This window comes from Protomyctophum bolini (genome assembly GCF_963924005.1).
Source record: "Protomyctophum bolini genome assembly, chromosome: 2".
Taxonomy (NCBI): domain Eukaryota; kingdom Metazoa; phylum Chordata; class Actinopteri; order Myctophiformes; family Myctophidae; genus Protomyctophum; species Protomyctophum bolini.
In genome coordinates this window covers 3,433,662-3,449,396 of record NC_137863.1, presented here as the reverse complement: position 1 = coordinate 3,449,396, position 15,735 = coordinate 3,433,662, and the positions used below count along the sequence as shown (strand labels likewise).

General features: G+C 45.5%; 2 protein-coding genes across 2 annotated transcripts; both read right to left on the bottom strand.

Annotated features, from left to right (window-relative positions):
* Positions 1 to 4,065: 4,065 nt before the first annotated feature.
* On the bottom strand, positions 4,066 to 4,569 carry LOC308322610 (ubiquitin-conjugating enzyme E2 G1-like; the record flags this gene model as incomplete). The annotated part of the gene is made up of 1 exon (XM_080773978.1): positions 4,066 to 4,569. The coding sequence occupies one exon, from the start codon at positions 4,567 to 4,569 to the stop codon at positions 4,066 to 4,068; it is 504 nt and encodes a 167-aa protein (XP_080630104.1).
* A 7,554-nt stretch (positions 4,570 to 12,123) lies between these two features.
* Positions 12,124 to 13,533, bottom strand: LOC308326241 (glycerol-3-phosphate acyltransferase 4-like; the record flags this gene model as incomplete). The annotated part of the gene is made up of 1 exon (XM_080779049.1): positions 12,124 to 13,533. The coding sequence occupies one exon, from the start codon at positions 13,531 to 13,533 to the stop codon at positions 12,124 to 12,126; it is 1,410 nt and encodes a 469-aa protein (XP_080635175.1).
* Between the last annotated feature and the right edge of the window lie 2,202 nt (positions 13,534 to 15,735).

Below are 15,735 nucleotides of genomic sequence, written 5' to 3'. Positions count from 1 at the left end.
ACTAGACAAGAAAATAAATACATTACACAACAAAATCTTTACAGAAAAGATAAAACAATACAGACAATACCATACAATATACCATACAATAAAAATAATAAAAAATTATAATAATAATTAAAAAAAAAAGGAAAAAGAAATGCCATTGCACCTGCGTAATATTAATTTACACTGTATTCAAGGAAAACAAGAGAGAAAGGGACGTTGCGCTCACATCACAATGGGATCTCTGACTCCACACCGTTTCTTAATTATACTGTAGTGTAGCATAATCCGAATCCAGCATTAATTAAGGTCTTGGCGGGAACCCCTTTTGGTGTTTTAAAGCATTATGTTCTACTTTAGCTATTGAAAAATAGCAGATCTACAAGCTCATAGCGCGAGTGCCGCGCTACGAGCTTGTAGAGCTGCTATTTTTGAAATATCGTGAAAGTTGTTTCAAATCTTTGAATATATATTCTTTCAGAGCGAACGTTTTTACCTCAAATCTTTGCTTCTGGGGGGGTCGCTGGAAAAACATATTTTCACATAGGGGTTGGCGGCCAAATACTATATATTTTTGGGCGTCCTTGACATGAAAATGTTTGAGAACGACTGACAGAAACATGGGGTTTTCCATAAAACTGTCAGGACTTACAAGACATTTGTAGAATCGTCCTCAGGTCTAAAATAATGGGTCACTGTAGCGCTTTGTGATACAGTGCTGAGATAACAGTAAAGGACTGGCTGATTTATGGACAAGATAACAGGCACTATGCAAATACGGCTGTGAATGGTATGAAAATACTAGGACGTAGTATGTCAACGACCTGTTTCATTATATTTTTTGTATGTTTTGAGCTGTTTTTAATTTACTATTTTAGGAGTTTTCATATAAACACCTAGTGCCTCCCTAGCAGCTCAATATTACTGTATATCTAACACTACTATATAAAATAATAATCAATGATGAATTAATTTTAATAATAAATAATAGATTTTCTTAAACTCATTTTGAATTTAGTTTATTCTGCGAAAATAGCAGATCTGCAAGCTCACAAGACACGCACAAGTACACCTGTAGATTAGTAGTAGTAGTTTCATGTAACACAAATCATAATTTAGTATTTGTTGGTTTATGCAAAATATTCACAAATTATTAAAACAATTAACACGAGCATGATGCAACACATTGTGAGTTTGTATGGGCTGTTTTCACCGCACGCAACAAAGTACACATCAGTGTGTCTAATGATGTCACCTCATAGACACATGCAGGAGAACCTGAAAAATACAAAAATTGTGGCACTCCATCTTTAAGAACAGAGAAGTGTTTTAAAGTCAGTTTAAATAATGCCGTTCATCGGTCTGTTTTTATGTATTTGTTAATTATAGTAGTGTCTCCCCTGACCTGTTCTTCCAGCGCTCGCTCACTGTCCTGCAGCTCTCATTATACAGTACTTCCTGATGGCTTCACACCATGACTGATAACAGCCCTGCATGGGTAGACAACCCGGCCTGGCGGAGAGCTGTGCCCCAAGGAGTGCACTTTTCTAGTTTACATTTTTGAGGGGCGCTAGCCCAGATTTTCGGGTTTGTGATTGGCTGATCACCCCCATGGCGATGATTTTTTCATTGGCTGAGCAAAGTACATATTGAAGATAAAAGTGAGAGCAGAAATGTGAAGACGCACCCCCAAATGTGATTGGCCCGAATGGCATTCGTGATGATTTGATTTGACAAAGCAGTGAATGGAGCCGGCTGGACCAGCTCATAACAAACATTATTTCTGAACGATGAGACCTGTGTCAATCGGTTCAGGAATATACTGTAAAAGAAGACGTATCACAGTTTGTTTTCTAATCACTTGCTTTTCGCTGTGCACAGAGTGCACAGTATTCATTTTATTAGAGGATTTAAACAGTCACAGGTGAGGTATCGTTTCTGTTCCGGGCGTATGGTGAGATTTGGCTGCCAGACAGGAAACGGTGGACAGTCTCGTGATACTCGTGGCACGTTCAGAAACATACTTTTTGCTCTTTAGATACCTCTGTAAAATGACACAGTGTACACATCGAAAAGCAACACAGCAGACAATAATGTGTTACATGTCTTCTGTTGTTTTACAGAAGCGATTACTTTACAAAAGATCTCAGTCATTCAGAAATAGTGTTTGTTCATGAGCTGGTCACTGACTCCAGTGCATTCTGGCCAAACTTCTGGGTGCAGTTTGGCTCCCAATTGGTACAAAAACTGTTAACTGTGAGTGGACGACACCATAAAGCATTACACTTGTTTACAATAGGGCCCACCATTTCCAATTCATCAAAACATTTAGAGACGCATGAATATACAGTCAAAACGGGAAATCATCATAGGAGGTAAAAAGGGGAAGGAAACATATGCAGTGTGGGGGAACAGGGATGGGGGGGGGATTCAGATTTTACAGGGGCCAGTTTCGAAGTGCAGCCGTCCGTATAGTGCCCTTTGAGAGCAGTTTTGAAGGAGTCTAGGGATTTGCATGTCTTAATACCGGAAGGTGCTTTGCCTCTGTGCCTCTTCCTTAATTGCGAACGCAGTGAGCACTTACTATGAGACCTAGCAGATCAAGTCTGTCTGTCTGTGTGTGTGTGTGTCCCACCTTTGTGCCCATATATGGAGCTGAGTGATTTGTTTGTGATTGATGCAACACACTCCATATTTGGACGTATAGCTGCTTTGGGGACTCCTTATATGGTTATGGCTAAGTTAAAAACTTAACTTAAAAATAACTTAACTTAAATATGTACGAGCTGCGTTCGCTTCCCGCGTCTTACTGGTATTATATACTGTATAATATATCAGCGCAGTTTCAATTTATGAACAAAAATGTTTAGAGCGTATGACGGTTGTAGTTTCTTGTGTAATAATTTCTGACCTTTTCTTTGAATCTCTCTCTCTCGTGACAACATCCCATAGTAGGCCTACAATAAAAACACGTCAAAACAAATAACTAAATTAAAAAATAGCCTTTTAAAAAACTAAACCAGCAAACGTTTCATTCACTTCATTTCCATTTAAAAAAAAGATACACTATGTGGTATAAAAAAAGATGCCCGTGACGTAATGAATTGATCTCTACAGTAAAATGTCTCAAATCATGCATGATGTTGATTTGAGAAAGATAAAAGGATAACACAGGGCTAAAAGGATAACACAAAAAAGGTCCAGGGGACGTTGTGGTCCTAACAAGAGTCATAGCACGTAATTACAGTAATTCTGTGCCGTGCAATATTGAGAATATGTCTGAATAAAAATAGGTAATGATGGTTGGTTGGTTGGTGGTGTTCTTAACAGATTCAAAGCCCCCCCAAGTGCATAGAAATAAAAGGCTAATCATCTGAAATTATATGTAAAAAATAATAACATAATAATAATAACGTAATCTTGACATTTAGCAATATATTCAAAAAAGGCTCATAAATGAAAGTTAAGAGTTATGAGTGGTGATGGGGGGGGGGGGGGGGGGGTGCGATTTCTCTCAAACATTTCGGCTTTTCCTCTACTCTTTATGGCATGGAGACATCACAGACTCTTCAGTTTCATCAGAAGTTCCCGTCTCTAATAAAGATGGCCTGGAGCCAATTAACGTAAGGCAGAAATTTCCTTTCAAACAAGCAGCCATAATATGGCCATGTTGTGCTGACCTGAACGCTGACCTGAACGCTGCACCTCTGAACAAATTGATCGGGTTGTGTTCGTTCGAGAACACAGCTGGCATTTGATGTTTTCGGCTGTAAAACGTGGACTTGAAACGGTCTCGAGTTAGTTAACACGATGTGTTCTGGTTAAGTATAGGCAACAGAGTCCTGCCCCCATCTTAATTCTTCAACTTGTTGGGACTTCAGGACTAAAGTTCCCTGTTCATCAAATAAGTGAAAAACAGCCCATCCACAAACTCACAGTGTATCGCAACCTGACACGCCACTGGGTCGTTTGATGCACTATTTTCATGGAATGTTCGTCAAATATTCGTCTATATTCTCACCGGATATTCACAATGCGCAAGGATAGGGATGCTAGGGTTCGTGTTAAAGAGGGGAACCTTCAGTCGAACGACTCCTGGCTCTTCCGCACGCAGCGCGAGACCTTCTTCTTGAACTCCCCCAGCGGGTCGTTCCTCCACTCCTTCCCGGCGTCCACGTTGGCCGGCGAGTCCCCGTTGGGGTCGGCCAGCATGGATATGACGCTGATCATGATGGTCTCCACCGTGTGCACGGGCAGCCAGCGCTCCTCGGGCCGCTCGTAGCCGTACTGGTCCTCGCCCGGCTCGTGGAGGATGGAGATGCAGACGTTGCCGTCCTTGCCCACGTTGGGGTGCCAGATCTCCGTGATGAAGGTCATGCGCGGCGGCTTGTTGGGGTAGTCCTGGGGGAAGGTGAGGTGGGCCTTGAAGAAGCCGCCCTCGTACAGCGTGTCCTTGGGCCCGATGATCACCACCTCCCAGTTGTAGATGTCGTCGTCGATGAGGCCGGCGGAGAAGCCCTCCACGGGGCTCTTGGTCAGCTCGCCCAGTTGTTTGGACAGCAGCAGCATGGATTGAGAGGACATGGATACAATGCGCAGCGGGTTCTGGTGCCGTCGGCTGGTTCTGGTTCTAGAGTCCGTTAAAACAAACCCAAGTTCACTCAAACTAACCGCCGGTTTCCTCCTTATAGACACGTTGATGACGTCATGATGACTGTAGTGCCCGCCCTATAGACTCTTCGCTGATTGGAGGAAGGCACAATCGGCTATACTGCTCAAAGATCCACCGAGTGTGTGCGTGCGTGTGTGTGTGTGTGTGCGTGCGTGTGTGTGTGTGTGTGTGTGTGCGTGTGTGTGTGTGTGTGTGTGTGTGTGTGTGTGTGTGTGTGTGTGTGTGTGTGTGTGTGTGAGCGCGCATGCGTGTGTGTGCATGCCATGCACTAATCCCAATCCATCACTACAGTATGTCATTTTTGAGCGGTGCTATATTAAACCGCTCCAACATGTGGCTTTGTGTGTTTGTTCGTCTGTCTGTCTATGCACGTTCCCATTCAAGTCAATGGCAAGATATGTTACTATGACGTCATGTGGGCCACTAGTACGTCATCATCAGATACTTGGTAGTGGGCAGAGAGCCATATACGACTCTGAAATTGGCCTCATCAAATGGGCCTGCTGGGCGGCTGTGGCTCAGGAGGTAGAGCAGGTCGTCCAATGATCCCTGGGCCGGCGGTTCGAATCCCGGCTCCTCCTCCTCCTGTCCACATGTGGAAGTGTCCTTGGGCAAGACACTGAACCCTAACATTGCGTCCAATGAGTCGGTCGGTGTGAGCTCGCCACCGTCGGTGTGTGAATGTGGGAAGTGAGGACGCTGGCGTCGACTGTTCACCGCTTCACCTCCCAATGTATGAATGAATGAACCGTTGTAAAGCGCTTGGAGCACTTGGAAAAGCGCTATAAAAATGCAATTCATTATTATTATTATTATTATTAAATGTACCTCTCATTTCACATGATGCTTTACACTTTTTGAGTCAATGGAGCTGTAGACTGGAACTCACCTATGCTTTTTATGGCATAAGCAACTAGGCACAGCTGCTGGACATGAGACTAATTAATTAGAGCGACAGAGCGAGAGAGAGAGAGGAGTGTGTGCAGACTATCAACAATCAAAGTGAGCAACGTTTGCGCTACTCTATGCCGAATTGAAGTGGACTCGGCCCCAGACTTTTTTTCCCTTCCTCCCTGGAAATAAAAACGTCTGGGTTTCCGAGGCTAATGGAGCTGTGTGACTGATTGGGCTGAAACCTTGCACACCATACATACATTCATAGGTCATGGATGTCTGCCGTCGTTACATGACTAATGTCACAGGATGGTCGCATGAAGTCAGAGATCCACAAGGGCTATACGGCCATTTCTCACTTCCAATAGAGTAGGATAGCAGTCCCGCAGTATTTACTTAAAGACCTTTTACGCCTCGTACAAAGCCAACTCTTGTCGTGACAAATCATGACAACAAACTGTGGGACTGTGACGCTCCATACTAGTCTTGGAGTAAAGTGGACATGTGGGTGTGTGACATTCTTGCTAAGCTATAGCACTGAGGGACATTCCTTTGCTGTTGTCACGGGGTTACAAACATTACACTTGAATCAAACTTGAGGATTCCTCTTCTGAATCCACAAGTTTGATTCTAAGACAGGAAATTGAGGACGAAATGTGCGCTGCGATTGGCCATTGTGATTGGCGGGAAGGTTGTGCCATTCTGCGCTGTGATTGTCTGAGCATCGCATAACGGGTGTGCCTTGGGGGACATCCGTTATATATGTGGCTGTTATTCCGTGCTCAAATCCGATATTTATAGAACAGTTTTATGCTCTCACACCACAGACAGATCTCTGACATCACTCTGACTCACACCAGAGGTCAGGTCAGGGGTCAGACTAGAGGTCATAATGTCCACACACAGACAGATCTCTGCTGACATCACTGTGACTCAGACCAGGGGTCATAAATATGTCCACACACAGACAGATGTGTCCGTGGCAAAGACTTGTTGTCCGTGGAAAATTTTAGATTGTTTTATTTTATTTTTGATCATTAAACCCAATTACTGAATGTCAAGTCTCCCAGTTCAGAATTATATCTAGCGTCAAGGGAGGCACACTTTGGTCAGACATAGCATTGGTCCAGGTTGGTGAGGGGTGCGTTAAAACGACCGGATTAAGGTTGGTGAGCGGTTGGGATATAGGGTTAAGGTTAGGTTTAGGTGTGCTGTCCCGTGGGAGGTGAGGGTTTGAGATATCGGACCAATATTTTACTTGACACTTACAGACTTCCAGTTGCAGACCTGTTATGGTCATTCAAAGATAACTTCTTTATTGTGTTTCTGGTAATAATTGTTGTTGTCCACTCATTTTGTATGTCTGTGGCAAAAATGGAATTTACTTTACTTTCTTCTAATAACAACCTATAAATCATGAACCTTGGTTCAAAAAACAAAACAAAAACTAAGTTGACCTTTAACGTACACCACACATACAACCCATTCTGTACGGGAACCCCTTTTGGTGTTTTAACTATTGAAAAATAGCAGATCTACAAGCTCATAGCGCGCCACCGAGTGGCGCGCTACGAGCTTGTAGGTCTGCTATTTTTGAAAAATCGTAAAAATGCGGCACACATCTTTGAATATATATTCTTTCAGGAGACTTTTATTGTATTTTATTTCGACGTAAAAGAATGCCATGGTTTCCATCCCTAGTCCCAACGGGATGCAACGCAGATTAGACGCACTAAACAGACCGACATGCGGAAACAACGGTCGGACATGCGCTGCTCCCGTGCATGCATGCGGTTCGGGTTAACTAAAGCCTGTACCCGTCCCAACAAGCACATTACCAAGAGGGTAATGAAGATCCAAAACGACAAGATCAACAACGAGATGAAAAGCAACGGTTAAAAACAGGCCTAGTTTTGACCTAAAATACAAGTTACTCAAGAAAACTAGAAACAAGTCAATCGATGACTCAGTCATATTGTAACAGCTTGCAGCACGTCCAAAGCAACATAATAATTCCACAGGGGTGTGTGTGTGTGTGTGTGTGTGACGGACCGTCCATTGTGTGTCACAACATGCTGTAACATTATAGTCCATTGTGAATTCATCCTATGATCACATTATGGTCCGTTTGCGACCTGTCTCGTGCCGTCTGTCACCGGGTGGTGGTGCGAGACTGCTGGCTCTGTTTTCTCTGCTGGTCCAGCCTTGGACAGGTCCAGTTTGTTCACACTCAACAGACAGTTGTTGGAGGGTTTCGAACTCTCGACAGCTTGGAGTGTCCAGAGGATGAGGCAGAAGGACTTGCGAGGTGTTGTACTGACCCTGTTGTACCGTCTATCTATGCCACCATATACCGAGACCAAGCCTATAGTCTGATGGGGCGGCATTGGCTCAGGGGTAGAGTGACCGGATGGGAACCGTAAGGTTCCCAGTTCGAACCCGGGCTCCCCCAGAGTTGGTGTCAATTAAAGTGTCCTTGAGCAAGACTCTGACCCCCTAATTTCTCCCGATGTGCAGGTTGGTGCCTTGCGTGGTTTCCTCCAGCATCGGTGTGTGAATGTGTGTGTGAACTGGGTGAATGTGATGCACAATCTATCTAAAGCGCCTTGGATAAAGGCGCTATATAAATGCACCATAGTCTAGTGTGCGCGTGTGTGTGTCGAGCAGGGAGAAATTTAGCAGAGCCGAACGCCAAGATGAAATATTATAAATTGTATAATAAATATTTGTTCAATCTATTGGTGAGTTAGCGGACTGAATTAGTAGGTATAGGCCTATCTATTCGTGAGTTATCGGACTGAACTAGTAGGTATAAGAAAAACCTGTACAAGACCATTCACTTCGCTGCTGGCACGTAGAACTCTTCGTAGTCTATCTGTCCGTCACGGTTGATGTCCGCTACTCGGATCATCTCGTGGATCTCCCCGTGGGTCATCTTCTCTCCCAGGCGGGTCATCACGTGGCTCAGCTCGGTGGCGCTGATGGACCCGTTCCCGTCCATGTCGAAGATGCGGAACGCTTCCCTCATCTGGACCTCCTCCTCGCCACCGCCGCAGTCCGTGTCGTTCATCATCATGCAGGTCAGGAACTCCACCGGGTCTATGGTTCCGTTGTCCCATCGCCCATCTGTTCCTCCGTCAGCCCATCGGCCATGTTCCACGATTGTTGGTGGAAGTGGGCCAGAACGCAGACACCAGAATACTACCAGTACTACCAGCAGTAGTATTAGGATCAGATGGATAGGAGTTAAACAGCAGTTCTTATTTATTCGTTTATACAGTTTCATAATGTGATATGAATACGATAATAATAATGAATCATACCATATCAGACTTTATATAGCACTTTTCTTGGTATATACCCAAAGTCACTTTACGATGATGAAACTGATGATGTAACAATTGGAGATTTTAAAGGACATACAACATGCATTTTTAATATTTATAATCTCATAATGTTTCTTATGTCCCTCAAATGTACTTCTAATGGTTTGAACCACAGTGACCAGTCTGTCATTTCTGTCTGGCTTCTAAAGCAGTCTAAAGCGTGGATTTTCGGCGGTGGGGTGACCACCGAACTACAACATGACGTCACTGAGGTGACCACCGAACTACAACATGACGTCACTGAGGTGACCACCGAACTACAACATGACGTCACTGAGGTGACCACAGAACTACAACATGACGTCACTGAGGTGACCACCGAACTACAACATGACGTCACTGAGCCGTGGTGAAGAGCAAACCACCGCCACCGCTCCAGCCCTTCTCTCTGTTTTTACTCACCACCGCTCAACGTTATTTCAGCTCCGGCGGTCACCTCACCACCGGAGCGGTGGTCACCTCACCACCGGAGCGGTGGTTCCTCGCCACCGGAGCGGTGGTCGCCTCGCCACCGGAGCGGTGGTCGCCTCACCACCGGAGCGGTGGTCACCTCGCCACCGGAGCGGTGGTCACCTCGCCACCGGAGCGGTGGTCACCTCGCCACCGGAGCGGTGGTCACCTCGCCACCGGAGCGGTGGTCACCTCACCACCAGAGCGGTGGTCAGCTCACCACCGGAGCGGTGGTCACCTCACCACCGGAGCGGTGGTCACCTCACCACCAGAGCGGTGGTCAACTCACCACCGGAGCGGTGGTCACCGGCCACCGGAAATCCAGACTATGAATGAGCCATAAGGCTGTCCTGATGTGGGTGAGGGCGCTGTCTGTGTATGCACTTTATTTTCTCTGCTACACCCTCATCCCAGCTACTCCCCTCCCACATCTTTGACTCTTTATAATAATAATAATAACCCCCCCCCCCCTCCACCCACAGTCCCCAAAGATGAAATGCTAATTTGTAACTGAAGAGGGGGGGGTGGGGGGGGGTGGGGGATTATAGGCCTACAACGTATAGGGAGGCCTATGACATCACGAGTATTGATTGATTGATTGATCACAGTATGTAGAATGGGTACATTTCGAATGAAAGCACAAGTCATTACAAAAACTTCTATACTTTGAGGATGACACCATGATAAAGCACTAAGGCTTGTGTTGTTTACAACAGGGTCCACCATTTTCAATTCATCAGAACATTTAAAGACGTACAAATATACACTTATATGCAAAACGGGAAATCATCATATAAAGACAGTAAAAAAGCGAAGAACATGTACAGTATGGGGACAAATGGGTGGGGGGGGACTCAGACTAGCTTATTATTGTGGGTTGGTTATTGTAGGTTAAATAAATGACACTTGTGTGAAGTGAGCGGCGCCCACTGTATTTGTATTGGCCACATTACGTTGTTTTAGTGCCCTACACAAACCGGCCTTGGCTGGCAAACGATTTACGTCATTCGTGCTCTAAAACAAACTTTAAAGTCCATATAGACTTGGCTGGCTCTAAAGTGCTCTAAACATTGTAATGTCCTCAAAGTCCATAGACTTAGCTGGCAAATGATTTACGTCATAAGTGCTCTGAACAAACATTACAAACCTCATATGTGGCTGCAGTGTAATGTAACCTTTCAAAAGCCATGCATTGGAGGGGCTATGGTGCCCCTCAAGAATCAGACAGATCTGTCTTGATCACAGAATTCAGGAGGACACATACAGCGGCCCGAACTCTAGTCGTGAGTTGCGTGTATATATAGGCTAGGTCTATATGATTAAAGTAATTAAACAATTAAGTCGTAAGTTGCGTGTATACTGTATATATATATATATATATATATATATATATATATATATATATATATATATATATATATATAGGCTAGGTCTATGATTAAACGATTAAGTCCAAGGGGCTCGGATGGGGCTGAAACCCTGCTCAGTGCTACTGAGAACTGAGTACATGTATTACGCACTATACGAACGTATATCGTTCTATGTTTGAGGGGCGCTATAGCCCCAGCTTTGTCCAGCTTTGAGGGTTTGTATAAACCCAAACATCGTCCTAACACGAACATTGAATGCCATAGATAGACGGTGAATGGCCAGTTTTGAGTGTTTGTGTAAACACACAGATTGAAGACGAATGTGAGCACGCAAATTGTGATTAGCCGGAATGAGATGATGTATGATGATGATAAGAGCGCCCCTCACTTCACACGGGTGTGATATTTATTTTATATTTGAACTTAAATATATTACAGTGTATTATTTACCATCTACAAGCATCACAGCGCATTGTGAGCTTGTATAGGTCTGGCATTTCCACTAATTCTGTGCAACACTCTTGTATGAAGTATTAATTTAATTAATTTATGAAAAACTATAAACGGTTTAAATATGGAGATACAATGTTTCTGCGATGACACAAATTATTAGATTTTTCAATATTTTTTTCTTTCATTTCTATTATCTCCATTATGCAGTTGAATAAAAGCAGAAGAGTATAGAAAGTTGTAACAAGTATATGAACCAATATTGGAATTGACTCAAAACGTAAATATATTCCTCTTTGCTCATCATTACTCATTTTCAAAACGTAACAAGAGAGAGTAATGTAACAACAAAGCAAGCAATATACTTTAGGCTACTTTAGGCTAAAAAACCTCTTTCTTTCTAAGGAAAAAAAGAACATGTGACAAAAACCATTGCTGAACAGCAAGGATTAGTGTATTTATGTGCAAAGCTTCATCTGAACACAAACCAGGCCTCTCTCTCTGTCAGTTAGAACTGTTACTGGGGCTATAGATCGATGTGATAGGCCATCGACTATAGTCATATAACCGGATGTTTCATTGAACCTGACATTGAACCTGTGAATGGAATGTTTGGCTCGGGCCACGATACAATACATAGCTGAACGCCCATACTGTGTCTGTCCTTATTCAAAGTCCATCAGAGTCCATCAAAGAGGACTCTGAACATTCTGTCGTCCATCAGAGTGGACTCTGAACATTCTGTCGAGAAGTGGTCACGAGGTATGCAGTGACCCCCGGAGGCCAAAAGAGGACAGTCTAGTCCAGAACATCCGTCAGGGAAAGGAAAAGACTTTTGACCGCCTCCATAAACCCGTCAATCAGTCGTCAGACCCGTTCCCCTCGGCGCTGCGGTCCTCTTGCGTTCCCACCAGAATCAGTCGTCAGACCCGTTCCCCTCGGCGCTGCTGTCCTCCTGCGTTCCCACCAGTATCTGACTGTACAGCTTCTGCTGTTCCTCTTTAAACGTGTGCTTCACCTTCGCCCGCTTCAGCCCGCCGTCCCACAGGAGGTCCACCAGTCCCCCTTGCCGGGCGATGGCGGCCTTCACGCGGTTGGAGAACTGCACGGCGTCCTCCCCTTCCTCCTTGCGCATGGGCGGCAGGTACCACACGCTGCAGACGATGGCCCAGCTGCTCATCATGCGCAGCAGGTAGCTGACCATGCCGAACTTGCTGCTGTTCCAGAAGGCGTCTCCGAAGCGCGGGTCGTACTTGATGGCCACGGGGTAGACGGTGGCGCTGATCTCGAAGCTGCCCTTCTTGAACATCATGACGGAGGTGTTGTTGATGCAGGTGCCCTCGGGGAAGATGAGGATGGGCAGCTTGGACTTGTCCTCCACGTGTTCGCTCAGCCTCTTGGCCACCAGGTGGCGGTCCTTGGCCTCCGAGCGCTCGAACCAGATGTGCGGCGAGGCCTTGACCATGGACCTCTGCATGACGCCCATCAGGCCGCCCTGGATCTGGCCCACCATGGCGTAGCAGCGGTCGCTGGCCAGGATGATGACGTCGATGGGCGACGTGTGGTTGGCCACGCAGATGCCGCCGTTCCGCGGCATGTTCTCCACGTCGTGGAAGGTGATGATGGCGGTGAGCGCCCGCACGCAGATCCGGCAGCAGCGCAGGTGGACCTGCTCGCTCAGCCAGCTCTTCCAGGGCCCGCCGGGCAGGAGGCCCACGAGCAGCGTGAGCACCACCAGGAGGGCCACGCCGGCGAAGGCCAGCGTGACGCGGAGCCCCAGCAGCAGGACGTAGCGGATGAACACGCCGAGGCCCCAGAGCACGCGCAGCCGCAGCGGCACGTTGTGCACGTAGTGGTTGGAGCGCGTCAGCAGGTTCCACGACTCCAGCTCCTCGGCGTAGAAGCACTTGGTCACCTCGTCGTCCACGATGCTCTCCATGCCGCGCCGGGCGAAGTAGAAGATGTCGGAGAGCTCGAAGTCGGAGGACTCGGAGTCCTGCAGGTCGCGGTCGCCGCCGCCGCAGCCGCCGCCGTTGTTGTTACCGCCGCGGCGGATCTCCTTGATCTGCTCCTCCAGGGAGGCGGGTTCGCGGGCGATGAGGGCGTTGGCGTAGGGCTTGCACACGCTGCGGTTGTTCTTCTCCTGGACCACGACGCCCTGCGCGTGCTTGGGCGTCGCCCACTCGAACACCTTCAGCAGGGACTTCATGTAGAGGCGGCGGAAGCCGAAGGAGATCCCGCAGATGGCGGGAATGATGATGAAGAAGACGAGCATGGCGAACCAGGCTGTGAAGGAGACGCCCAGCATTAACGCCACCAACTCCATCTTGGAAACGTATTAGTGATTAGTGACCGATGCCGCGAGCAATCACACACTGACACAACCTACGAGCTGAACACAGCCGGCACAATCAACATATTTCATACTGTCCTCCACCCAACTCTTTTTAAGACCATGTCTGTTCTATGACATCAGTCGTATGAGGCCAGTCATGGCCATATTTGGTAGTCATCTCCATATATGGCAAAGAAAACAAGTACTTGAGGCCCTCCATGTTTGGGGGAAAAAACCCAAACGAGTCCATGAAATCAGACTGGTCGTCCGAGTACCCTGATCGGCATCGACTGGTAACCACGGCAACCCAATATCAACAAACCTGGGGGCCGTGCAATGCCTTTTTTTAACAGCCTGCATGCCCCCCCAGATTTGGGAATCTGTGCAAATTATTACAAAGGTTTGATTACAAAGGCTGTCCTATAGCGTAAGCAAGGATGACGTACCAAACAGATGATCTCAAAGAACTGCAGGGAACAATCTGGGGCGAGTCCGAAAGGACGGTCCTCCGAATCCGGGCTCCATGGAGAAGTGGCCCATGTGCCACCGAGAGTCATGGGCCCTAAGTAGGTAAAGAAATATAGCACAAAGTATAGTTGGAGGGCAGTCTAATTAGATTAGGTCCCTTGACGCCCCTCACTTCACACAGGTGTGATTTTTGAGGTGGCGCACCAATCACATAAATGCAGTTGTTGAAGATGAGATGATGTATGATGATGTATAATGATAAGAGCGCCCCTCACTTCACACAGGTGTGATTTTTTATAATCACACCCGTGTGCATCTTTAAGTATATCACTAGTGCCGTGCAGAAACACTAGTCTGGTCCGGTAATCAAAATGCACTTGAGTAAAAGCTACAAATGTGTTGACATCAAAATATACTATAAAGTACCAAAGGTGAAAGTAACTCATGAACTCATTATGTTTCACAAGTTATCATGTCTAAAATAAAATGTATTAAAACTAAATCTTTAGAAAAGAGCAGATACATTGTGACGCATTGTGAGCTTTGTATCGTAGATTAAATATAGGGCTGAAGTGGTACAGAATCCAAATCTAGGAATAATTGTATTGGAGTAAAAATAACAACAATTGAAATCTGGACGACATACTCGACATACGACGTACTTGAGTAAATGTACTTTAGTTAGGCCTACCTTATAGGTATACCGCTGTGGTGTTGCAGCAGTTAGTCCTCGCAGAGTGCAGGGAGAAGAATGTGGGACTCAGGCGTGTATAGCTTTTCTGGAGTGGCTTAAACGTGTGTGTGTGTGTGTGTGTGTGTGTGTGTGTGTGTGTGTGTGTGTGTGTGTGTGTGTGTGTGTGTGTGTGTGTGTCACATGCAGTGATGGTCCATTGTGTGTCACATGCTGTCACTTTATTATAGTCCATTATTGGGAGCTGTCTCGTGCCTCCTCCCATTGTGACACATATTAGGCCTGCTACGGTATGTTATCCTGTCTAAAATGTATACAAAAATTGCAGATCTACAAGCTCACGACGTGTGTGTCTGTGTGTGTGTCACATGCAGTGATGGGCAAAATGAGCACTAGGCTACTGGGTAAATAACAAACAAAAACATATCGATGTCACAAAAGTGGAGGAAATGGTGATGGTTTTGCTTATATGAAACATGTTATTAGTTATTCTGACAATATTAAAGATGATAAACAAATGAACAAATGTTACGTATATGTGTAGATCATAAGATCATAAAGCCTATATTCAATACGCAGAATGTCCCTTTTCAGTTTTCAAAATAATTAGAAAATAGCAGATTTGCTATCACATAGATGAAGAGCTGAAATTGTTAATGTATGTTGTGTAGGCCTAATCAATGTTTAAACTGTAATATTTTATTTTGCTTATTTTTCAGAAAGTGCATATTGTAAATGGTATTTTTGTTTTGGGCAACAAACTGTATATTTCGGTATTTGTATGGTAAATGCATGGTGAGATAGTGTGATAGTGAGATACTGTGCTCTGTATTTGTGGTCCGTTTGTCTGTTTCATGGGCAGGTTGAATTAGGCTCAGCTAATCACCTCATTTCAATCACCTGTTGGGTTTTGGGCATGTTTGGGCAGAAGAACAAACAGAGCCGAGGTGAAGAGAGGAGCTCTTTCATGTCAGAGAGTCTCCACAAAAGATAAGAAAGAAAATAATATAAACAAGAACTTAACTGAACTCCTA